The 26,903-nt window shown below is 40.7% G+C and overlaps 1 protein-coding gene and 1 long non-coding RNA gene across 5 annotated transcripts in view; one reads left to right on the forward strand and one right to left on the reverse strand.

Moving 5' to 3' along the window:
• The window catches only part of LOC120316588, a 62,627-nt gene extending 53,395 nt beyond the window's left edge, over positions 1 to 9,232 (reverse strand). Inside the window, exons 1-3 of one of the 4 annotated variants that reach the window (XR_005559007.1) lie at positions 9,122 to 9,221; positions 8,700 to 8,759; positions 6,474 to 8,584 (exon numbers count right to left, since the gene is read on the reverse strand). This is a non-coding gene — a long non-coding RNA (uncharacterized LOC120316588). Of the gene's footprint in view, positions 1 to 6,473; positions 8,760 to 9,110 lie in introns of all 4 variants that reach the window. The other 3 variants (XR_005559008.1, XR_005559006.1, XR_005559005.1) reach the window with 3 other exon arrangements.
• Positions 8,704 to 26,103, forward strand: RGS13 (regulator of G protein signaling 13). The gene is made up of 5 exons (XM_039362335.1): positions 8,704 to 9,030; positions 9,171 to 9,239; positions 18,453 to 18,514; positions 20,664 to 20,830; positions 24,594 to 26,103. Exons 1-5 carry the CDS (start codon positions 9,020 to 9,022, stop codon positions 24,765 to 24,767), a joined length of 483 nt encoding a protein of 160 aa, XP_039218269.1. The 5' UTR covers positions 8,704 to 9,019; the 3' UTR covers positions 24,768 to 26,103.
• The last annotated feature ends 800 nt before the right edge of the window (positions 26,104 to 26,903 follow it).

The raw sequence follows: 26,903 nt of genomic DNA on the forward strand, positions 1-26,903 counted from the left end.
AACTACGCTCAGATAGACAGGGAGGCTCTGGCTGTTGTTGCTGGAATTAAAAAATTCCACGATTTTCTATATGGCAGGCATTTCACGGTCTTCACTGACCATAAGCCTCTGCTGGGACTGTTTACCACACGTAAGCAGACTCCCCACATCATTTCCCCTAGAATGCTTAGGTGGTCTATTTTTTTGTCTGCATATGATTTTTCATTACTCCACAAGCCTGGGAAAGAAATGGGCCATGCTGATGGCCTCAGTAGGTTGCCTCTGCCAGTAGTAGAAGCTGACCCCGCGCCAGCTGTCAACATTCTATCAATCCAAGCCTTGCCCGAGCTCCCTCTTAGTGCCAGGGATGTTACCGCTGAAACAGGTACAGATCACACACTTTCACGTGTCCGCTCCTGGGTCCTGTCCGGGTGGCCTGAGCACTGCCCTAGTCCTGAGTTTCAGAGTTTCTGGTCCAAAAGGAACGAATTGTCCCTTTCTCAGGGTTGTTTGCTTTGGGGAAACAGAGTTGTCATTCCCACCTCAATGAGGACTAGGGTCTTAGAATCCCTCCACGAGGGTCATCCTGGCATTGTTCGCATGAAGGCTCTTGCACGCAGCCACTTGTGGTGGCCTGCTTTAGATAAAGATATTGAGGCTAAGGTACACGCATGCCACATGTGCCAACGATCTCGCCCAGAGATGCCCCAAGCTCCTGTGCATAAATGGGAGGAAACACAGTCCCCATGGTCTAGGGTGCACATTGACTACGCTGGGCCCTTTCAGGGCCAGTTCTTCTTGGTCCTTGTTGACAGCCATTCAAAATGGCTTGAGGTTGTGCCTGTCTCATCCACCACCACTGCAAAGACTATTCAGGTACTGAGGGGGATTTTTGCTGCACACGGGCTGCCAGATGTCATTGTGTCCGACAACGGCCCTCAATTCACCTCCTCCGAATTCCAAGCTTTCTTACAGGCAAACCTGATTCGTCATGCCACATCTGCGCCTTTTCACCCATCCACCAACGGTATGGCTGAACGCATGGTGCGCATCGCAAAGGACGCCTTGAAGAGACTCACCTACGGGGACTGGCATCACAGGTTGGCTGACTTTCTCCTTTCTTATCGCACCACACCGTCCACTTCTACAGGGAGAAGTCCAGCTGAACTTCGTTGGGGGCGCCAACTTACTACGAGACTTGACCGGTTGCATCCGGACAGACTGCCTTCATCTACCTCACATCCTAGGGCACCTAGACAACTACTTGTGGGTGCCCCGGTTTGGGCTCGCAATTACGGGCCTGGTCATACATGGGTCCCCGCTTCTGTGTCCAGGATCACAGGTCCTCTCTCCTACGAGGTTGCCCTGGACAACGGTCGTGTCCTGCGTCGGCACATCGACCAACTCCGCTCTAGGCGGGACTTTTCTGCTGAAACTCCTGGGTCTTTTCCAGGGGGGGAGGGGGACCCTTTGGAGCAAAGGGAAGGGCAAGAGCTACTGCCCATCGCCACTGAGGGAGCCACAAACGGCTCGTCCCAAGGTTCTGCAATTGCTCCGAAAAGGAAGTCTTGGAGCTTACCCACACAACAGGCACTCACGCCTACTCCAGCCAGGGAGTTACCCCGGGGGCATACTCACTTTCCACACACAGCACACAGCACTCCAGCAACGGAGGATACCCGGGGGCATCCCAACAAATCATTCCCCGCAAGAGAGCTGGCACACAATGCCCAAGGTTGGCCTGACCTTACCCCAAATCCTACAGGGGGTCAAACATACACAGAGCTAGTCGAGGAACCAAGTCCCGACTACAACACCCCTAGCACAAATCAGGGGACACCTGAGTTTTGGGAGAGTACAGAAACCCACACGAGCCCAAACACAGAATGGGGTTCAGGGAATAGACAGCCTCCTGACAGGTCTTGGACTGACCTAGGGGGTTCTACAGAGACGCCCAGCAGTGGCTATCACTTCAAGGGGCCTGAGGGTCTACAGCTAGGTAGGACAACCAGGTCACAAAGCAACAGAAGCCCTGGCCTGACGAGCCCGGTGGGCAAGCAAGCAGGCCAGGCATCGGGGCACAGTCCTTGGAAGACACCAGGGCACAGTAGAGAGAACAGGCTCACGCCTCCCTCCAGTCAGGGGACTTATGCCAGTAACCCAGAGCTAAGAAGGTCACAGAGAGCAAAGAAATCTCCTAAGTACCTAGAAGATTACATAACATTGTTGGCAAGACAAAAGCCAGTAAACAGTGGGAACACTGGGGAGCAAATTGTCGTGTAAAATAAATGTTGTATGTTGGTAGTAGTTTTAGCCCGGGGGAAAGGGGTGTTATGTCCCGAGCCTTGCAAACGGCTCGGGCGTTTGCAGGCAGTCCCGGGCAGGTGCAAAGCTGCCCGGGACCAGACAGGCTGTCGCCAGCGCCGTGCGCATGCGCGGGTGCTGGCGCGGGAAAAGTAACCCATTTACCCGGGAGTTGCCTATATAAGAGGCTGTGAGGCGTTTGGGCTGAGCTGAAGCCATCTTCCTGTAAGCTGAACGCTGAATAAAAGAACCTGAGAACTCCAGCTGCTTCTCGTGTCTGTTTTCCCGCCAAGGACGCAACAGGCAGCATCACACTTGAGAACAGAGAAGCTAAATTTATTTTCCTATTTGTTCAAACTTGGTAAAAATTCCCACAATCTGCTTACATTCTAAAATTAATATTTTAAAAACTTGTTCCAGATTTCCCCCACCCAATTCTAATTTCTTGACTACTGATTTAGTGGACAAACAAGAGGAAGAGGAAAAAAAAGTATATGGGGTGACATGTTCAAATGATCATTCTGTCCCTGGAGCTCTCAGACAATTAAAAAAAGCTCTTGAAGTAAGATTGACAAGCATTTTTAACTTTTTTTCCCCTTCAAAAGTTTTAATGGAGAAGGAGGAGGAGGAGGAGGAGGAGGAGGAGGAGGAGGAAGAGGAGGAGGAGGAGGAGGAGAAGGAGAAGCTGCTGCTTATGGATCTTCATGCTGCCAACATCAGATTAAAATGTTTGTACTGTTTATTAACAAAAACAAAGAAAGCAACATCCTCATTCATTAAAATTGTTCCAATGCATCCAACATGAGTTCTTGCAGTGAAACATAATGCTTTTGGAACTATGAAATATCAGCCCATTCGCTCTTTGCTGGGAGGAGGTCATCCATGTGTAGCAAGAGGAAGAAAGATTTAAAAGAAGGAAATATTAGCAAAGAATCAGCAGCAGCCCAGAAAGTAATGATGCAAGCTGGGTTTATTAAAAATTTGCAAAACTTAAAAAGTTTGCAAGAAAAATATCCACCTCACCAAATGTTTCATCTTAATTACCCACACTTAAATTTTACTGCCTGCTTATTTGCATGCATGCACGCTTCAGGTTTAAGTTATATTTGTTCCTTCCAACTCCTCCATCACTACTGAACCAAAACAAAAAACAAAACAAAAAAATCCAAAACAAATCCAAGGGTCGCAAACAGCCTTAACCTAAATAGAGACACTAAATACAATGATAATAAAACAAGAAAGATAAAATGACAGAAATCTAAAAAGCTGCTCCATCAGATATGCAAAGTCTTGGAGAAAGTGTGTTGTATTTAATGGTGGGATTCAGCCGGTTCACACCATTTTGGCAGAACTGGTAGGCCCAGAATGGACTTCCGGAAGTGGTATCCACACAGAGAACTGGTTGTTCACATATTTGAATCCCACCACTGGTTGTATGTTACTATTTAGCATGTTATGAATATTTTGTTTTTTTTTTCAAGATTTTGTCTTTTTCAATTATTTCAGGCAATGAGACCCTAGAGAAAGCATTCTGGAGCAATGTTGCAAAATTATTTCAGCATAGTTGGGTTCTCTTCCTCATCCATCTGTGAATCCTACTTTGTAGAAGACAATATATATTTGAACTGCTTTTCTTGAAGGCAATTCTTATAAAAAGGCTTGTAATCTATGCCTGATTGAGAAACAGAGAATCAAAAGTAGGAAAGCAAAAGTCTATAGGTCTGTATCAACAGTTGGTTGCTAGGTAGCTAAATGAGGTTGCACAGATCCTAGATCACATTAACAAAGCTTTCCCCATTCTAGATTTATTTATATTATTATTACCCATGTATAATATTTCTACTGATGTTACATTTATAATTAGCATGCATACAATTTTATGCTGTAATGCTTTTCTCTTCTTTTCCACAATATATGACTACCCAAAGTGTACTTCATTTTATCTGATAGGGATTCCCACAAAAGAGACTTTTATAATGATTGAAATGTCCGAGCAGACAATTTCCAATCTACATAATACAATTGCATGCAAATAAAAATGTGCACAGTTGTATCTTTTCACTTCACTAGTGAAACACACATTGCTACATTGAACTTCCTTTCTCCTCTATAGTTTCCGGAAATGGGCAAGGAAATTTATTTCTGAACTCCTAATAGTTTCTGCTAGCACCATAAGTAGTAAACCATTCTGGAAATATTCAAGGGCATTTGATTGTCTATCCCTAAAACATACTGTATCCTGGAAACTCACAAGCAGGATGCAAGAGTCATAGCTCTTTTCCACTGTTCCCTAGCAACTGACATTAAAGTATACTATACATCAGACTCAGCCAAAACTTCAGTTACAAGATGCAGTGACTTAACTCAGAGCAGAATATCTGCAAATAAAAGGACTTTGCCAAAAGCATATTTTAATAATTGATCACATGTTATGGCTGTTTCATTATAGAAAGAAGGTGGCTTTGACCTATATCTCATCCCTCATCACTTTTTAAATGAGGGTTTGTAGTTGAAGAAGAGAAGTGTCACTTGATAAGTGTCACTGGAAACTTAGTCACAAAATGACAGCCTTATCTGCTAATTGCAGTCATTGTTCATAACTTCTTCCAAAAAAAAATATTAATGTAGCTTCAGTCAATCAGTAAAGATATCCTACAAGTGACGGAACAAACATCCTCTTATCAATGAATCTCTGAAGGCTGGTGGAACTTTCTTCCACGTTTTTTTAAAATAAAAAGAACTTCCCACTAACCACAAGCAACGTTTAAATGTAAACACATGAAGATGACAACTCCCCAAAAGCAGAAGGGAAGCGCTTACTACTTTCAGTAACACCAAGAAGGACACATTAATACAAGATCTTGCTCTTTTCCAGAAGCAGATCCCCAATGCTGCATCCTCTGCAAGTCAAAAACTACTAATCAAGGTCAGATTTTGGTATCTTTCTGATTATAAATAGAAGCAAATAATTTCCTCAACCATCACAATAAACTCCTTCTCAAAAACTTGTAGGATATTGTGGTAAGTAAGCAATTAGCCTATACCTAACTGCCAGGGGATTTTAAAAACAGCTACTGTACTATTCCATGATAAACGAGTCTAGAAATGTAAGTACAGCATCATTTTAATAGGATCTCCTCAGTTTGAAATATTTTATTGTTACATGCAGCATCACATGTTTGTGCTTCTAATAAAAACACCCAGTAGCCTATTAAGCTAATTCTGCCAAAGGGGTGGATTTTTGTAGCAATTTCTATACAAGAATAAGTGGGCTGATGAGAGGCAGAAAGGATGGGAATACTATTAGTTCAAACTTTTAGAAAATCATTTCTGTTCAACAATCATTAAGGGTAATTAATGAGTGTCTATCATTTGATTTCTTAATTTTTAGCTATTAACTCTGAATCAGTGGATATGAGCCATGCTCTGAAGGATATCTTCATACGCTTTCCCAGATTAGAAAAAAACTGTGGTTAAGATACATATAGTTATAATGGAATACCTGTAACTAAAATAAGTCCATTGTTGTGCAATTGTATAATGCAAACTTGGTAAAGGTGAAAAATTAAGGCTTACAATATTAAGATATAAGATAATATAAGGTATTATATTTCTGAGACTGAAATATGTAAGATAGTCCAAGTTTAATATTTTTCGGTGGATGGGAGAGAGGAATATATTAAAGGCGTGAATCTCATTTGTGCCTAGAACTGAAGTGCCCTGTGGCTGAAACATTTTTGAATGAAGAGCAAATCTAAAATAAACTTAATAACAGCTTTATTTGCTTTCACCATTTTTTAAAAAAGAAAATAGGTATGTTCGTTAATATCTAGCTATACAGTATATCTACTTATTACAACCCAAATAAGATTTCACAATCATTGGAAGAGTCCTTGACAATGCTGAAAGACTCAACAATCTTGCCTTCATAGGAAAATTCATTTACATGATCAAATCACCTGAAAGGTAGCACATCAGAGCCTTGATCATGTTGATGAGTTTTCACATTTAAGTGTTCATGCTGTTATTTATTAACCACTCAGATGTTTTGTAATAGTGCAGCATATAAGCCACAATACTTTGCAAATAAATGCATGCTGCATTACTTGGTATTCTTCCAAGATAATATAGGACATAGCAAGTACAGCATTTCTTCCTTAGGTGTGCTTGGAACAAAATGCACCAATTACCTTCTTTCATGAAATCCATTTTGCTGTATCTCTGCATGAATTAGCTTCTCTGTTTTTCTCTTTCATTGAGGGAGCAGGTCCAATGCAACGATTCATGAAAATGCAAAGAAAGAAAGAAAGAAAGAAAGAAAGAAAGAAAGAAAGAAAGAAAGAAAGGAAAGGAAAGGAAAGGAAAGGAAAGGAAAGGAAAGGAAAAAAAAAACAAAGCAAAATAGGCTTCTCAATGGATGGATGTTCTTGGTTTCCAAGTTTATGCATTCTAAAAGTAAACATTTTAGTGAACATAAGAATTCAAAATGCATGGAAGAGTCTTTTCATGTTAAGAAACACTTATGTACAAGTGTAATAGGTTTCTTTGATACTCCCTACTGACACTCAGGATAATCCCTCAATGCAGATAGAACAGATAGAATTGAATTAATCCAATCCTTATGGCATGGATTTTCAAACTTTTCATCTTCAATCCAATGATAAATAAAATTGTGTAACACCCCTCGCCCCATAAATAAAATTGATTCTATTATTGCTAGAATGGGCAATATATGAATATATTACTTACTAAAATATATACCATATTCACACTTTCTTGGCTTAAATTTGTTTTAACGGCATTATTAATAAATAGATTATCTTTAGCTTTTTTTTACCAGGTAACAGAAACATTTCTGTCTTGGAAGTCTAGAAATTAACAATAGTGTATAAAAATACTGAACTTCACTAACAACTGTACACACACTTTGATGAACAAATGCCATGTGAGAAGTCAACTGCTGTTGAGAGTGATGGATGGTTTATGCTCCCTATTCAAGTGCTGACATTTTACAGTTTACTTTGTATGCAAGATTTGTCTAGCAAAAACAGGAAGATCTGATAGTACCATACTTCTGCTTTGTGTGCACAAGCCTCGTCAAAATTTAAATCACATACATAGTTGTGACTCCCCATTAGCTCGCTTGCAACCTCCCCAGAAGCCATGACTTACAATTAGAGAATTCCCTCCTTACTGAATGTTGAATTTTGCAAAAGAAGGTAAATTTTTTAAAAAATGATTTGAAAAAGAGCAGATGATTTTATTAAGAGAAGTCATATTTGTCAAAAAGCATAAAGCAGTCTTTTGTTTAACAGACTCTGGCTGATTACTTCACAACTTTGTAAAGCTTATGGCTCATTTTTGAGGAACTAAGAAGAAGGCTCCACAAAGATATCTCTCAGACTGAAAAACTACTCATCTTAGATACAATGAAAGCTAGAGCATGTATGTCAAATAAAAACAAACAAGCAAATATACAAACATGATTATTGAGTATGGTTAGAAGCCCTGAACAGAGCATTCCAGGGTTCTGAATTTTCAGGAGAAATAGTCTATGTGTTTAATTCCTTATGAATTTGCTGACAGTAAAGTAAAGATTATAGTACCCAGCCACTTCTTTGAAGTCTGAAAGAACCACTGAACTTGATGTGCCTATTAGTTTGAAGTCTGAGATCAAGCAACAATTGACTTCCATTACCAGCCATGTCAAAACAACAAAAAAGGACCTCAGTTCCAAACAATTTATTTTGGTATGAGGTAAATATTTTCACAGTCGCTTCTCCTGAAGATGTTAGGTAGCCTGGTAATGAAACGGTCAGAAACCAATCGACAAACATGGAGACTGAACTTCCACCCTCAACCTATATCTGAGCTACAGATATTCGCCACTATCACTCTCTTCTCCTTCTTCATGGCAATAAATATACAATAGTGAGTTAAATAATTGAAAATTTGCTCTTTTTCAGAACACCCAGTTGCAGCTATTCCACTATAAATAATCATAAAATTAGTTCTGGAATTAAGACATTATGATTTAGGGAGTACATTTCCAATAATCTAGAAACCACAGATGGATATCACAGATGGACACCTGCAGAAGTCTATCCAATCACATCTAAAGGGCACCTCTTCCCAGCATAACTGACTATTGTATATTAGTTTTTTGCACCTCAGCTTAGTCAGCATAGATCCTCTGACTGTATCTGTTTGTAGTAAACATTGTCAAAGGACATAGGAAAGCATTGTCAGAGGAGTCCACACAGGGGCAGCAAAGATGCTGGTTTCTCCTTGAATTGCTTGTCTGCAAAGAAAAAGAACAACCCTCCTCAATATATTTCCAAAAGTTCTATTAGATTTAGCACATCTTAATTAACAGAAACATGGGCACAGGAGTGCAACACAATAAGAAAAGATACTTCATGGATGATGGTGCTCCATGATGCAGATGCACTAAAAGGGAACTGGCATCAGGGAATCTAAAATTCAATTGAGCAAAACAAAAGAAAAAGAGAGAAATTAATGCATGTTATATAGGGACATGCTAGATCTTAAACTTAGGTGCAGTTATGTGTGGAAATTTGAGACTTGAGGCTGATGCTTCATGGAACAGAAGGAATTTAGAACGCTTTCGTCATGCAGATATTCTGGGAAACTGCCCCGGGCATATGGGATGGGTATAATCTTGCAGGGATTGAAAGATAGCTAATAATCAGGATATTAACTCGACCCATATATAATGAGCTCAAGGTAAGCCTGGATGAAAACTGGTTTATTTTGTCTGGAGGATGACCTAAAGTTGCATCAATACATAAGCATTATGATCTTACCAGCATCTTACCAATGTCCCTTGAATAGAGTGCTTAAATATTTTTGTTTTCTTCATCCAGGATTATGAATCGCAGCATCTGTTGGCTTTGCAGTTTATTCAGCGATGGCACAAACAGAGCCATTTCCAAGTAAGTACAAACCAATCAACAAGAATCCTTATTTACAGAACAAAGGGTAAAGGAGGAAATCAGGAATTTTCAGTTTCCCAAGAGTGAGCATCACATGCTATTTGCCTGGCTCCATGTACTGTACAGTATATACAATTTTGGAAGCAATAACAATAGAAGGAGGAAACTTTGGGTCAAATCCTATGTAGGGGCCCAGTCAAAATTCAAAGTGTGGTTTAGAGGTAAGTAGTTATTTTTGGTTTTGGTTTTTGGTTTGTTTTTCATATGTATTTTTATTTTATTCAGAACAAAGTTAAAATACAAAATACAAAACTCAAAAAAAAAGCCATCCAAGAAGACAAAAAAAAAACTACCACAAAATACAAGTCAAAGCATTAAAAAAGCTGTATCAAAAAAAACCCCACCTTATACACATATTATCCCCTCTAGTTGAATACTGATTAATATATTATTACAACATTAATTTTGGGAGGGCCTGTTTTGCAAGGGTGGGAACTAATGTTGTAGTTCTTTTTTTGTTTTAAATGGAGAAATTTTAAACATAGATGCCACTGATGCAACAGAAGGTTTTCCATGCAGAGAGTCAGTATAATGTGGTGATGAGAATATTTAGAACAGAAGAAAGTTAAAACCAAATCTTTTAGCCATGAAGGTTTTATTGTTGATTTTGAACATTTTCTCAGCCTAACTTAATCTTCACTGAAGAATGTAAAAAGATGTATAAGTATAAGCATGAATGAAGTTTAAACCTTTTGAGAATAGACAAGACATAAATGGAGAAATATGAGAAACCTCTAGTCTTCTGGTCAAATAAGCCTCTTAGGGACTTTACTTTGGCCATCAGATTTTGAGCTCATAGTTCTGATTAACTTATTGCTTATATCTTTTCTGACTCCAAACCATGGGCAAGATAAAACTATAGTCAATTAGTCATTGAGCTATATGGATATTCTTCTTACAAGCTTCTGGAGTAATCCTATAGATCAGGGGTGTCAAACTGCTGGCCCGTGGGCCGGTTGCATCCTGTGGAGGCTGTGCCCACCCCAACTCCAGCAATGCAAAAAAAGTTGTGATACGTCACAACACGTCACGTGACGCAGCGAGTCTGACACCCCTGCTACAGAAGATAAGTAAAAAGCAGTGGATGAAAATGGTGTGAGCTCATTGTTATTATGGATCTGTTGTCTCCTTCAGAGAATTCAGTGACGTACACTCAGCAGTTATGAAAGGGCTGCTGATATTCAGATTGAATCCAGTTGTGTATGTCCACTGATAGAACGACATCTCTCCATAAATTACTTCCCAATCTCATTCATAACCCTTCATCCTTTCACTTTTGTTATGTCCCGAGCCTTGCAAACGGGCTCGGGGCGTTTGCAGGCAGACCCGGGCAGGTGCAAGCTGCCCGGGACCAGACAGGCTGTCGCCAGCACCTGTGCGCATGCGCGGGTGCTGGCGTGGGAAAAGTAACACATTGACCCGGGAATTGCCTATATAAGAGGCTGGGAGCTTTTGGGCGTTGCTGAAGCCTTCACCTGTAAGCTGAACACAGAATAAAAGAAAACCTGAGAACTACAACTGCTTCTTGTGTCTGCTTTTCGCCAAGGACTCAACACTGGCGACGAAGGTGGGATGCCTTACATCGCCTGGAAAGGAAGAGGTGTAAGCTTAACCAAGTGAGTCCTGAGCGGCGGAACGGCGTTGACTCGGCAGCTACTCGCCAATCCAGTGCGCATTCGGGGGTAGGCTGGCTGATAGACCCGTCTCCTGAAAATGGCAAAAGTTGGAAGGCTTTCGGAATTCGACGTCTCACATCCAGAGCGGTGGGAGTCCTACGTAGCCAGGGTGGAAAATTACCTCAAGGTAAACCAAGTGAGGGAAGATAGCTTGAAGGCTGCCACCCTGCTTTGTGTCTGCGGTCAAGACGCCTTCGAAATCGCAGAGACCCTTGCAGCACCTGTCCCATTAGAGTCTGTCAGCTACGCAGATCTAAAGAAGCTATTGAAGGAGCACTTCCAGCCCAAAATGTCCGTCATCGCATGGCGCCACACCTTCGAGCAGAGGGATCAACGATCCGGAGAGTCGGCCAAAGAATACATCTCCGCATTGAGGAAGGCCGCCAAGCACTGCGAGTTCAAGGACCTCGAAGAACGACTGAGGGACCGATTCGTGTGCGGCTTAAGGCATCGAGATCTACAACAGAGGCTTTTCGCCAAAGAAGACTTGTCCTTCCAAGATGCCTTAAGAGAGGTCACCGCAGAAGAAGCAGCAGGCGGCGCCGTCAAAAACATGCGGCCGATCAGGAACAGTCCAGATGTTGCATCCGTGCACCAAGAGGACGTCCAAGGGAACTCCGAGGAGGATCCGGACGAGGAAGTCGACCGTCTCCACCCCACGAAGGAAGGGAATCAGAAAGGAAACTTTGCAGCTCCCCTCAAGTGCATCGGCTGTGGAGGTCGCCACAGGAGAACCGACTGCAAGTTCCGCTCTGCTATCTGCCGGGTGTGCGGGAAACAAGGACATATTGCAGCTGTGTGTCTGGGCCGACGAAAGGTACAACCTCAGGAAGAACTGCGCCTGAAAGGTACCAGGGTCCCCAGCCAGAATAGGGTAGGTTTTTGCACTTCGCGAAGATAGCAGTGTTCCAATATCTCAGGGGCTGCCATAAAGAAGAGGGAATTAAGCTATTCTCCAAAGCACCTGAAGGCAGGACAAGAAGCAATGGGTGGAAACTAATCAAGGAGAGAAGCAACCTAGAACTAAGGAGAAACTTCCTGACAGTTAGAACAATTAATCAGTGGAACAGCTTGCCTCCAGAAGCAGTAAATGCTCCAACACTGGAAGTTTTTAAGAAGAGACTGGAAGCCATTTGTCCGAAATGGTGTAGGGTTTCCTGCCCAAGCAGGGGGTTGGACTAGATGACCTCCAAGGTCCCTTCCAACTTTACTATTATTATTATTATTATTATTATTATTATTATTATTATTATTATTATTATTATTATCTTCAGGACAGGCACACACAAGCCCATCAAGAAAAAGCTGTCACTCAAGGTGAAGCTACAAGGGGTTCCATTAACTATGGAACTATACACGGGGTCTGCCCTTTCAATCATATCCTTACATACATTTAGGACGATTTGTTCCGGCAGTGGAACTCAGGCTATATTAAGGCCTTCTGACATTGTGTTAACAGACTTTCAAAATTCGAGAGTGTGTGTTAAGAGGGAGGCCACCCTTAACGTACAGTATAAGAATTTTGAAGGTCCACTAGACCTATTAGTAGTAGGGGGTGAACGAACGAGTCTCATAGGACTCGATTGGTTTGAAGCCTTGGGGATACACGTCACGGGGCTCAACAGCTTACAAACACTCGACCTACAGGAAGTCTGCAAAGAATTTGCAGATGTCTTCAGCCCCCAGCTGGGCACATTCAAGGGACGCCCTGTATCTTAAAACTAGACCCCACTGTCACTCCCATTAGAATTAAAGCAAGAAGGGTCACTTTTGCTTTAAAGAGTAAAATTGACACTGAGTTAGACAAACTGATCCAACAGGGAATCCTAGAACCTGTTGATTCCAGCCCTTGGGAGACCCCCATTGTCACGCCTCTAAAGGCAAATGGGGACATTCGCATTTGTGCTGACTACAAATGCACTCTTAATAAGGCATTGCAGCAACATGCCTATCCTGTTCCTGTGGTCAGTCATATTCTGGCCTCCCTCAAGGGGGGGCGCGTTTTTGCAAAGCTTGACCTAGCTCAAGCGTATCAACAGCTGCCTGTTGATGATGATGCTGCTATAGCTCAGACTATTGTGACCCACAGGGGAGCCTTTAAGGTAAAAAGGCTACAGTTTGGAGTGAATGTCGCTCCTGGGATTTTCCAAAGCGTAATGGAAAACACACTACGGGGCATACTGGGGGTTTGCCCCTACTTTGATGATGTCTTAATTGCAGGAGACTCCACACACATTCTAGCTGAAAGGCTAAGGGCTGTTCTGTTAAGGTTCAGGAAAACAGGCCTCAAGCTCAAAAAAGACAAATGCAAAATTGGGGTGCCTTCTACTGAATTTCTGGGATTCAAAATTGATGCTGCTGGGATTCACCCTGCTGAATCCAAACTAACTGCCATTTTAGAAGCACCTAGGCCAAAGTCTAAGGCCGAACTTCAGGCCTTTCTGGGCCTCCTGAATTTCTACAATTCCTTTCTTCCACATACAGCTAGTGTAGCTGAGCCTCTTCACAGGCTATTAGACAAACAAGCAGTGTGGCAGTGGTCACAAACACATGAGGCTAGTTTCAATGAGGTCAAGGCCTTACTCACTTCTAACAGTGTACTTGCACACTTCAATGAGTCCCTTCCTGTGTGCATCGCTTGTGATGCTTCCCCTTACGGGGTAGGAGCTGTCCTGAGCCACCTCAGGTCTGATGGAACTCAGGTTCCTGTTGCATATTACTCCAGAACACTGTCTTCTGCTGAGCGCAACTACGCTCAGATAGACAGGGAGGCTCTGGCTGTTGTTGCTGGAATTAAAAAATTCCATGATTTCTTGTATGGCAGGCATTTCACGGTCTTCACTGACCATAAGCCTCTGCTGGGACTGTTTACCACACGTAAACAAACTCCCCAAATCATTTCCCCTAGAATGCTTAGGTGGTCTATTTTTCTGTCTGCATATGATTTTTCCTTACTCCACAAGCCTGGGAAAGAAATGGGCCATGCTGATGGCCTCAGTAGATTGCCCCTGCCAGTAGTAGAAGCTGACCCTGCGCCAGCTGTCAACATTCTATCCATCCAAGCCTTGCCCGAGTCCCCTCTGAATGCCAGGGATGTCGCCGCTGAAACAGGCACAGATCACACACTTTCACGTGTCCTTTCTTGGGTTTTGTCTGGATGGCCTGAGCACTGCCCTAGTCCTGAGTTTCAGAGTTTCTGGTCCAAAAGGAACGAGTTGTCCACTTCTCAGGGTTGTCTGCTTTGGGGAAACAGAGTTGTCATTCCCACCTCAATGAGGACTAGGATCTTAGAGTCCCTCCACGAGGGTCATCCTGGCATTGTTCGCATGAAGGCCCTTGCGCGCAGCCACTTGTGGTGGCCTGGTTTAGATAAGGACATTGAGGCTAAGGTGCATGCATGCCACCTGTGCCAGCGCTCTCGCCCAGAGATGCCCCAAGCTCCTGTGCATAGATGGGAGGATACACAGTCCCCATGGTCTAGGGTGCACATTGACTACGCTGGGCCCTTTCAGGGCCAGTTCTTCTTGGTCCTCGTTGACAGTCATTCAAAATGGCTTGAGGTTGTACCTGTCTCATCCACCACCACTGCAAAGACTATTCAGGTACTGAGGGGGATTTTTGCTGCACACGGGCTCCCAGATGTCATCGTGTCTGACAACGGCCCTCAATTTACTTCCTCCGAATTCCAAGCTTTCTTACAGGCTAACATGATTCGTCATGCCACGTCTGCACCCTTCCACCCATCCACCAACAGTATGGCTGAACGCATGGTCCGCATCACAAAGGACGCCTTGAAAAGACTCACCTATGGGGACTGGCATCACAGGTTGGCTGACTTTCTCCTTTCTTACCGACCACACCGTCCACTTCTACAGGGAGAAGCCCAGCTGAACTTCGCTGGGGGCGCAAACTTACTACGAAGCTTGACTGGTTGCATCCGGACAGACTGCCTTCATCTACCTCACATCCTAGGGCACCTAGACAACTACTTGTGGGTGCCCCGGTTTGGACTCGCAATTACGGGCCTGGTCATACATGGGTCCCCGCTTCTATTTCCAGGGTCACAGGTCCTCTATCCTATGAGATAGCCCTGGACAACGGTCGTGTCCTGCGTCGGCACATCGACCAACTCCGCCCTAGGCGGGATCTTTCAGATGAGACTCCTGGGTCTTTTCCAGGGGGGGAGGGGGACCCTTTAGAGCAAAGGGAGGGGCACGAGCTGCTGCCCACCTCCAATGATGGAGCCACAAACGGCCCATTCCAAGATTCCGCGAGTGCCCCAAACAGGAATTCTAAGAGCCTATCCAACTACCAGGCATTCACGCCTACTCCAGCCAGGGAGTCACCCCGGGGGTACAATCACTATTCACCTGCACAGCACAGTACTCCAGTCAGGGAGGATACCCAGGAGCATCCCAATAAATCATACCCCGCAAGAGAGCTGGCACATAATCCCCAGAGTTGGCCTGACCTTACCCCAAGTCCTACAGGGGGTCAAACATATAGGGAGGTGGTCGAGGAACCAAGTCCCGACCGCAACACCTCTAGCCCAAATCAGGGAGTAACTGAGTTTTGGGAAGGTACAGAAACCCACACGAGCCTGGACACAGAACGGGGTTTAGGGAATGGACAGCCTCCTGACAGGTCTTGAACGGACCTAGGAGGTTCTACAGAGACGCCCAGCGGTGGCTATCACTTCAAGGGGCCCGAGGGCCTACAGCTAGGCAGGTCAACCAGGTCACAAAGTGCGTAGAAGCCCTGGCCTGACGAGCCTGGTGGGCGAGCGAGCAGGCCAGGCATTGGGGCACAGTCCTTGGAAGGCACCAAGGCATGATAAGGAGAACAGGCTCACGTCTCCCCTCAGTCAGGGAACACCTGTCAGAAACCCAGAGCTGAGAAGGTCACAGAGAGCAAGGAAATCTCCTAAATACTTAGAGGATTACATAACATTGCTGGCCAAACAAAAGCCAGTAAACAGTAGAAGCACTGGGGAGTAGAACATTGCATCAAGAAATAATTGTATGTTGGTAGTAGTCTTAGCCCGGGGGAAAGGGGTGTTATGTCCCGAGCCTTGCAAACGGGCTCGGGGCGTTTGCAGGCAGTCCCAGGCAGGTGCAAGCTGCCCGGGACCAGACAGGCTGTTGCCAGCCCCTGCGCGCATGCGCGGGTGCTGGCACGGGAAAAGTAACACATTGACCCGGGAATTGCCTATATAAGAGGCTGGGAGCTTTTGGGCATTGCTGAAGCCTTCACCTGTAAGCTGAACACAGAATAAAAGAAAACCTGAGAACTACAACTGCTTCTCGTGTCTGCTTTTCGCCAAGGACTCAACAACTTTAATTTGTTCTAGAGTGTTTGGGAATACAATAGATTTGGGGAGAAACTGGGTATATAGGGAAGGGAAGTTCCATTGAACAAATAGGATACCATCTCTACTACACACAGACATACACACACAAACAGGGCTTTGACTGTACAGTTATGACTGTCATGCTTTTTTTATCTGCTGACACTGCTCAGTCATTCAAAGTCAGTCTAAGGTGGGATTTAAAAATGTAGACATTTGCTATTCTTATTAGAATAATTTAGATTGGAAATTTAAGGATAATGAAAAAAAATATTTCCCTACCAGTTGTAAACCACAAAGGCCATCTATTGTTTGCATGTGTGGGGAGGAGTGTTTTTGTCATATGATAAATATAGGAATCCCTGGGACTTTGAACTATAAACCACATGACTTGAACCAGTTGACCTAACAAGTTTACACTCTCTTCTCCCTTCTTTTTTCTCTTTGGTTAATGTTTTGCCTGATGAATCCTGGACAATTAAAAAACTGCACACCTTTTTGATGGTCTTAAATACAGTGTCTGGGTGCTAAACAAACATAACCTAGATTACATCGTCAGCAAAGATTGCCTCATTTGATTGTTAATGATTTATAGGCCCAGGAGTGCTACTAGCATAACACAGAAACAGACATATGTACATACATATCTATTCATGTCGTCCAATAAAAATAGTGAAAGAGATTATAAACTACCAAGCTTATAAAACCCTACAAACAACAGAGCTGGTTTATGAATCTTTTATTTGGCCTTAACATCGGAAGCCAATTTTACTTTTAATCAAGAATGGATTACTACTAAAGTTCAAAATAATGAAGTTGATTTTGTGAGTGTTTGGGTAGTGATAACAGGTCAAAGGAGAAGATGAAAACAAATGCCTCTATTTTGTATCCCAGCACATGGCAGTCTAGGAGAGCTAATCTCTTCCATTGAAATGGTATAGGCTCTCCTGCTTGAGCAGGGGGCTGGACTAGAAGACCTCCAAGGTCCCTTCCAGCTCTATTCTATTCTATTTCTTTAATGTGAAAAAATCAGTTACTTCACTTCCCAATTATGAACAGTGGAAATCCATAATGATCTCTAGCCATTTCAATAATTACGAAAATAGTTTACTCTATAGTATTTTGTAGCATAATGTAACATTATAATTTCAAGTGCTATATTTTGTTATTTTTATACTACTCTTCCTTTCAGTAGTTTCTTTCTAATATAATTTCTAATGTAATGTCCACGATCCTACTTGCCTAGGAACAGGTGCCAATCAACTCTCTGCGTCTATTTTTAAAGTTGATTGGGTTGCTTATTGGCATATTTGGTACAGTACAGTATATACCAACTGGTATTTTTCCAAGTGCTCCCGTTGAGCAAGAATGACTAAAACCATAGTTCAAAAGTAGGTATGATTTTTCACTAGAAAGAAATATTGTAAATTACATAGGAGGATTTGAAACATGAATATTTCAAATTCTGAACAAAGGAGGCTTAAGTAAAGTAGGTCCTAATGTTGCAGTAAATTCAGTGGCACTTATTTTCTATTAAGTATGTCTACTTTTATTGATGATGTCATTCATTCATTCAATCATTTTACACATAGGCAAAATACCCTAAGAATAAAAAGATTTTCCAGGCAACTTCTAAAAGAAAATACAAATAATATTCTGCCTCAGTATTAGAATTGGAGGTTCCATCATGTAGGAACACAGTTATACAAACTGCTTCCTTAGAGATTCAGTCTCTGAGGAGCAAAACAATTAAAATTTTCTCTACCTGCTTGTTGCCATCTAATTTTTATCCACACTTCTGAAACTCAGATGTGCTGGCCTATCCTTTCTTGATAGGCAGCTATTGTAATTATTTTATTTTATTGTAATTATTTTAACTGATTATTTAATTTGTCTAAAAATACAGGTGTATTCTCTGCCATGTGAAATATTCATTAAAGCTAGCATTATTTTTTCTCTAGCTTGAAAATACCAGAAAACAAATGTAGGCAGTATTTGGGGATGTTCAGCAAAGCACAAGGATAAATCTTCAATATCCTTAGTCTCAGATTTTATTAAAGCTAATTATGAAACTGTGATTATTGGCTGCTCTAACTTTGTGTTTTCTCTCCCTGTCCTTGCTTCTCAAAGAATAAGTTTGGAAGAAGTACTTCAGTGGTCTCAGTCTTTCGAAAAACTTATGGCTACTAAATGTGAGTAAAGACATCATTATCAATCAGTAGAGTAAGATGGGATGGGAATAAGTAAAGGATATTTATGGCATAGGACATATTCAAATAGCCAACTTAACAGGTTGTGTTCCAGTCCATGAGGCAGCATGAAGTATGCCAACAAAAGTCGTATCCCTCTATTTAATGATGTCAACTCTGCCTCATTAACAAGGTTGGGCAGTAATGCTATCCTCACAGTTTACTATAGGGCAAATGAAAATGCACCAATTGGTTGATTTCCATCAATCACATGTCCCTAAAGTGATAGTGGGTTAGGCTGGGCTGGGATGGGTTGGGCTGGGCAAATTCTGACTGGTGAGCTTAGCCATCTTTCCAAATCTGATTAGGAAGATCCCAGTAAAGCAGGAGAGGAAGACCCAAAGTGCCTTTTTTTTCCAATGGTTTGGCTGAAGATACAGTAGAAACTTACCAGCTGGTGGGTCAAAGGGATGTCAGAGTTTCAAGCTGATTAATGGCAACCTAATATAATTATTTTTCACTGAAGCTCTGTCAAGGACATTACACATTATTCCTCTTCTCAGTTTCTTATATGTTATCATACCCAATCTGTCTAAAATGCAAGTGTCCCCCATAGAAAACGATCTTGTTGATGCAAATATCATTGCTTCCAGTTCAAAAGAAGCAATTGAAAACTTTCAAAAAAGGAATGCCAGTTTAACAAAAAAAAACCTGCATTAATTTTTCACAGAATTTAGATCTTTCCATATATGGTATAATTCTCAAAGACAACAAAATTCAAATTTGCTGAAAAACATCTACCGATTTCTCTCCATAATGTATTGTGTGGGATGAGGTGAATTTTATCAAATGACTAGACTAGCAGTCGAACCATCTGTTGGAACTTGATTTTCAGAATGAATGGGGGATTTCTGCCTTTTCTGCTTTACAGAGAAAACTTCACATGTCCACTGATCACAAGGATCAACACTGGATCCTCCACCCCCCCACCCCCACCCCAGATTATCCATGATTAACTCTTTTACATTCTCCCTCTTTCGCTCTATCACTGGCATGTTCTCTCACTTATTTCTCTTTTACTTGTTCTTCTGTCATATTCTGTCTCACTCTCTCACTCAGTCTGTGCTGGTAGGTATCCACCATCACCTATTCTACCACCCGTTCACTCTGAATTTATCTCTCTCTGCCTCTTTCTTTTTTTAATTTTCACACTCTTTAGTGCTCTCTAACTCATTCTCATCTAAAAACAGAGGCTGGGGAGGCTCTTGACAGGTATTGGCAGTGTCAGGCTTCATTCCAGGACAAAACCTCTTAGCCAAGCTCACGAAGCATCCAAGATCTTCTTCAGTATTTATTGAAGGAACTTAAGAAGCAATAACAAAGGATTTCAGCAACTGCTATGTTTCAAGAATACGATCTATATTTAGAAATAACATTCACAATCTTTTGCTTATTTTTCTTTCTCTTACCCTGGGTAAGAGACTGTTTGACCTTCTTTTGAGCACATTGGCTCATTTGCTTACGTCCTTAGGATTTTCCAGACTCGCATTATATATTATATATCAGTTTCTTTTTTTAAAATTTCTCCTCTGATGAAGTCAAAATGCCCATGGTGGATGTCACTACTAAACAGAAGGGGGGGGCAGGCAAATAGGATCTAAGGCAAGGGTGTCATACTGAAACTGCGCCCACCCATTGCCGGCAATGGGAAAAAAGTTGTGATACGTCACGACACATCAGGTGACATTGCGGGTTTGACACTCCTGATCTAAGAGATTGAGAGACTGAGTTCTAGTCCTGCTATAGCCATCTGGGAAGCTGTATTTGGATTAGAACACCCCAAAATCTCCTATACTACCATAATTGTAGATAGACTAGTTGGAAGTTATAAACTATAGAGTCACAGGTCCTTGAGAATGAGAATACTGAGTAAAATGAAAAATATCTCCATGAATATTGCATATTACGGTAAATGGAAGGGAAAACAAAATAGATAGTTTTCTGTAGAAATAATTTTCACTTCCTGTTGTAATCTCAGAACCTTGGAAAATGATCCCTCATAGGATGTTTCATACAGAGAATAAACCTAACAATCATTATCATTACTTCTAATATGGTTTGCAAATCAAAGTTTGATTTACATTGTTTTCAGATGGGCCAATTGTCTACAAGTCCTACCTGAAGAGCGAATATAGTGATGAGAATATGGAATTCTGGTTGGCTTGTGAAAAGTATAAGAAGATTTTATCACAGAGGAAAAGAATATCGGAGGCACAGAAACTTTTTAAGGAATATATCCAACCCCAGGCTCCAAAAGAGGTAAATTAATAAATTGGAGAGAAATATAATATACTTTCTCTTGTTTTGCAAAGAAATGTGTGAATGCTTTCACGGATGTTGAGAATTTTAAATAATTTCTCCAAGTGGACAGCTTGGTATTGCAGTTTGAAAACTCACCAATAGCTTTGGTATTGTTGGAAGTAAAGTCTTCATCCTGGTTCATCCAAGCCAGGAATAAATAAGCAACATGGCAACTGTTTTGGGAAGATGGTTACAGTTTATTGAAGAAGCAGAAAGATGGTTCTTCCAGGAAAGAGCAGGGGAGAGAAGGGCTGAGCACATGGGCAGTAGGTTTTTATACCCTCTCTTTTTGTTTGGAATAGTTTCCTGTTCCTGTGGCCTGAACTTTGAGGCTATTTCCTGTGTCACATATTCTGACCTGAGTCTAGGTGTGCCTCTCTGGTATACTTGATGGTAATGGGTTGGTCCTATCCTGCTTCCCTTAGAGTTTGGGTGAGGTATGCAGATTTTAAGTCCCTTTGTCTTCTTGAGTTCCCTGGCTCCAGCTTTCCTGATGGTTTTACATCTGCATTTGTATAGGGCTGGCTCCTGCTTGAGGACAGAGAGATTTGAGGGCAGGTTTCTGCTTTTCAAAAAATGCTTTTAAAAATCCTTTTGGAAAAAAATATATTTTCCTGTTCTTTTAATATTTCTTTCTCTGGGGGGCTCTGACTTCCCACAGCATAATGAATAAGAATTTTCTTTCTTTACTGAGGTGGAATATCTCATTAAATCTCAACCTAAAGCTACACAAGCAGGCTGCTAGAAGAGAGGGGGTATATCTCTCGAAGGCCACCTTTATAAATAAATACATGATATAAAAGTAAATGAATTAATGGTATATTAAATACTATAGTTGTTTCACATTTATTTAAGTAGTCTAATATTTATTCTCCTCCTGATCCTTTTGCAACTTTCATTAGAATACTGGAATTATTTGAACTATGAGACAAGATAAAGCAAGCTAGTTAGATTAGTCTAAGAATCTCACTAGTCCATCAGTAGGTTTCCCAGAGAGGCCATGTTATAGGAAAAAAAATAACAGAAGTAAAATTATAAAAGAATGGCAATCATATCTCCATGTCATATTACATTTTCATATATCCACACATTTTTTAATAGAACAGACTACTTACTTATCAAAGTTATATACCCAGTTTCCTTTAGGAGTTATAGTCACCATACACAGTACCCACATTAAGAATTTATTTTTTTTTTATACAACAAACCTGTGAGGGAAATTGGGCTGTGAATAACTGGCTTCATGTCATCCAGTGATCTTCCATGACACCTATTTGTGTCACCTTAGCCATAATCCCTAGACCAGGGCTTTTTAACCTTTTTACCCATTGTACCACTTTGAGGATATGGCAACATCTGAGTACCACCAGTTGCCTAGCAAGGTGTCAAAAACTTGATGACCCCCCCCCAAAAAAGGAAAAAAGTGATGAAGTACAGGTAGTCCTCGACTTACAACAGTTCACTTAGTGACTGTTCGAAGTTACAATGGCACTGAAAAAAGTGCCCCCCAAGCCACAGCCGAACAAGACACCTGCCTGCCTGCCCGGCCACACTCTTCCTCCTGTCCGAAGTTTTCATTGTTGTGAGTATTTCTGTTGAGGACTGGTTTTTATTCCCCCCGTCTGCTGGGTAGTTGCAGCAGGTTTTGGTCACTTCACATGACCCTGGGACACTGTGACTGTCATAAATATGAATCAGTTGCCAAGCATCTGAATGTAAATCACAAGACCCTGGAAATGCTGCAATATTCCAGCTGATCGGCACTTCTTCTGGGCTCAAAGCACCAGGATCAGCACCAAGCTCCAGCTGGAGCCTGGCGCTGATCCTGGCGCTTCCGCTGAACCCTGACAGCCCTGCAGCTCCAGCCATCTCTGGCTCAGGCTTGTGCGGTGCTACCACGGGTTCAGCTCATTCTCCTCCCCTGCTACCACTTTTCTAGGATGGTCGTGTACCACTGCCAGGTGCCAATGTACCCCAGGTGGTACCCGTATCACTAGTTGAAAAGCCTTGCCTTAGACCACACTGGCTCATATATTTGTTGGTTTTCGGTAAAGCAGTAGGCCTGACCTTTAATTCTGAGCCCATCCTGATATGATTTTGTATTGGAATACATTTGATTTGGCTTTGGTTATTCTGAATTGTGGTGTTTTGTGTGTTTTTCTATTGATTTCTCTGTTTTTATGCTTTTAACTGTGTGCAAGTTATCCTGGTTATTTGCAAGTTGAGTAGCCATACCCAGATAAATAAATAATTGTTATGACATCTTTCTTTTTTTATTATTATTATAATTTTTACAATTTTACAATAAAAACCCCTTTCCCAATTCCTCCCAACCCTCCCCAAAACCCTCCCCCATTCTTCCCAGAGCTAGATCAGAGTTAACTAAAACTTAGTAGAAAAAGCTCATAAACTCAAATAAACCACAAACAAATATGATTATATTGGATGAACAAATTGTTAAATACATTAACTCCATTATATATAAAAAAACAGAAAGAGAAAAAGAAGAAAAGAAAGAAAATAAAAAAATAATAAAAGAAAAAGAAAAAAAAAGAAAAACTAAACTATTCTACACTTCTAAATAATATCTTAAACTTTAAATAGAAATTATTCAAAAGCTAAATAATATTTTCTAATATCATACCTATATTGTATAAAATTTATCCATCTTTTCCACACCAAGAGATACTTCTCTTGCGATTGATCTTTCAAAAAAGCCGAAATTTTTGCCATTTCAGATAAGTAAGAAACTTTTAAAAACCATTCCTGCAAAGTAGGCAAAAATTCCTTCTTCCAGTACTGTCCTATTAACAACCTTGCCGCTGTAATTAAGTTTAACATTAAAATAATTTCTTTGTTATCACAATCAGAGACAATACCCAACAAAAACAATTGTGGAGTAAATTTTATCCTTCTTTTGAAAATTCTTTGTATATTCCACCATATCTTAATCCAAAAAGCTTTTATGCTTTTACATGACCACCAGATATGATAATAAGTGGCATCCAAGCAACCACATCTCCAACATTTAGGCTGCAAGTTTGAATACATACGAGACATTTTTTGTGGATCAAGGTGCCATCTATAAAACATTTTATAGAAATTTTCCCGTAAATTTTGGGCTTGTGTAAATTTAACATTCCTCACCCAAATAGTCTCCCATATATCTAATGAAATTGGTTCATCAAAATTTTGAGCCCATTTAACCATACAATCTTTAACTAATTCTGCTTCTGAATCTAATTCCACTAACACACCATAAATTCTTTTAATATGGGTTCGGCTTTGATCTCTAATTTGTTTTAACAAATTCTCATCCCCTCTAAGCAAGCCCACATTATAATCTATCTTCCACCTTTCCAATAATTGTCTATACTGAAACCATGAATAAATAATATTTTCTTGTACTAGTTCATCCATAGATTTTAATTGCCAATTTTTACCATCCCACTTAAGTAATTGTGTATAAGAAATACTATCCATCTTAACTCCTCTCCTTATTCCTTCTATTGCATGCCATGGAATAGCCCATAATGGAATTCTTGAATCAATTCTATAATATTTCTTCCAAACCTGAAGTAAAGAAGTTCTTAAGATATGAGACGTTATGACATCTTTCTTGATGCTCATTTTTTTTTTGTACATTCTTTAACTACCTACTAGGTCCAGTTTCTTGCCTTCTTTAAAAAGTAAAATAAAAGTACTCTCTTTTTTTTTCCAGATTAATATTGACAGTCCAGTAAGAGAAGGTATTACCTTGAAGATTCAGGAACCGACTCAGTGTTGTTTCGATGAGGCTCAAAAAATTGTTTATCTGCATATGGAAAGAGACTCATATCCCAGGTTTCTTAGCTCAGAAATCTACCAAAGCCTTATCTTCACTCTTTCGGCCTAACAACAATCAATAGTCTGTCTCAAAGAGGAAAAGTATGAGCTTTATTTTGAGTTTCTAAATCAGATAAAAGCAAGCATGGCACTTTCATAATATATTACATTGCAATTCCCATCATTCCCAACCAGCAACATCTTCCCCAGTTTAAAGCCCTCTGAGTTAAAATCAAAATCATGTTTCCCAGTTTGGAGAAGAATACATTAAATGAATGGACTCAGAAAATATAAATATTTTGATATGAGCATTATTTTCTTGTTTTAACTTGGCATGGGAAAGTTTATAAAAAATGGAACTGTAAAATTGAAAGGTATCAACCAAAGCTTTAGTATTGTCTGAATAATGGAACCATCACAATGTCAGAGGCTGATGTGGTTGAGTTAACCAAGTATTCTTACTCAGATCAGAACTTCTAAGTCTTAGCAACTTCTTGATACAACATCCTCTGTGGCACTTCCTGCCTTATGCAAGCTACAGCATCAATAGCCAGAAACTCTATCAACATTCAGCCAGTCATCCAGCCATTAAGCCATTAAACCTCTTTTAAACAATTCAAGGAAGACTGCAGCTACTGCTGGAGTTCATCTACACTTATGTAAAAGCCACACCAAACAAGATAAAGTATAGGTAAATCAGTAACAATATATTAAGGACAAGTTATATTTACAGTATTATATTAAAATCTATATAATGCTAGTATCGGTATCTTTTAAAGTTTATATTTTATTTTAAATAGTATATTTTTAGAAGTTTTGTTCATCCCCGGCTCCCAAGAGTTATTGGGTGGTTAGAAATACAGGTATATCAAATTAAAGTGTTTCAAAACTTAATTAATTGATATAGATAGATAACATAATTAAAACCTATGTTTTTCAAAGCAACCAAGCAGATGCTGAACACAAACACTGGAAGTTAACACCAAAGTTAGTATGAATATCAGTGAGTAAGTGAATGTATGTAATATGTGAATTTAAATCAGTGGTTCTCAACCTGTGGGTCGGGACCCCATTTGGGGTCGAACGACCATTTCACGGGGGTCGCCAAACAAGGCTGTCCGCCATTTTTTTCCTCCTTTTCTTTGGCCACGCCCCTGGCACCCGGTGATGTATAAGTGGTTTGGAGTCACCACAACATGGGGAACTGTATTATGGGGTCACGGCATTAGAAAGGTTGAGAACCACTGATTTAAATGAAAGGAGAGATCATTTGGAAGATATTTAAATTATTTTTTTCTTACAATATTTATATTTAATAAAATACAAGTGAATAATCCAATAAAAGTTGGATACTGTTAACATAATAATATTAAATTGTATTAACAATAAAATTATTTTATTTATTATCTTATTTGAGTGATATTTCTCCCCAATTATGCCTACCCATGCCATTATGTTTGGTAGGAGATGCATGCACTAGGATTTTCTACAATATTATGGAATGCATTTAATAAAATTATTATTTTTAAAAAATATAGTATTGAGGATTGCCATCTGGTGGAGCCCAGGAAGAAAGCTTTCTCTGCCATGGGGTTCGCCCTTTGGGACATCAACCCTCTAGGGATTATATTGGTCCTGATTTGCTGGCTTTTTACAATGTTTTAAAAAGAGGGTTTTGTCCATGAGTTTCAGGATCCAGATGCATGACAGAGCCTATGCAATGGTAATGTTGTGTTTTTACTTCTGCTACTGGTGATATATGTGTTGTTTAAATTATTTTATAGTATTTTCCATTGTTGTTAACTGCCCAGTGTCAAAATTCTGAAATAGCCCTATAAACTGAATGAATGAATCAAAGAATGAATGAATGAATGAACGAACGAACGAACAAATTTGATTGGAGAGGTTGACAGATGCCAGGGTAGCCACATATGATCATTGATGACTCAAGGAGTTTATAAATATTCAGATCAGCAGATAATGGAGGACAATCCTGGAGAAATGACATCCATCCAGTCATAAAGTGACTGAACTATTGTACAACAAAATTAATGAGTTCTGCCTACCTTTTTCATCCTAGCCATGTCCACCTCTAGGATCATGACTTGACAGAGATGAAAGAAGTAATGTGTAGCCCTGATCTCATACACATTAGAACAAAATGATTGGATGTTACAACCAATGATATTTTATCTAGAATGGTTAA

Source organism: Crotalus tigris, unplaced genomic scaffold, assembly GCF_016545835.1.
Source record: "Crotalus tigris isolate CLP2741 ecotype Arizona unplaced genomic scaffold, ASM1654583v1 scf7180000019423.1032690, whole genome shotgun sequence".
Taxonomy (NCBI): Eukaryota; Metazoa; Chordata; class Lepidosauria; order Squamata; family Viperidae; genus Crotalus; species Crotalus tigris.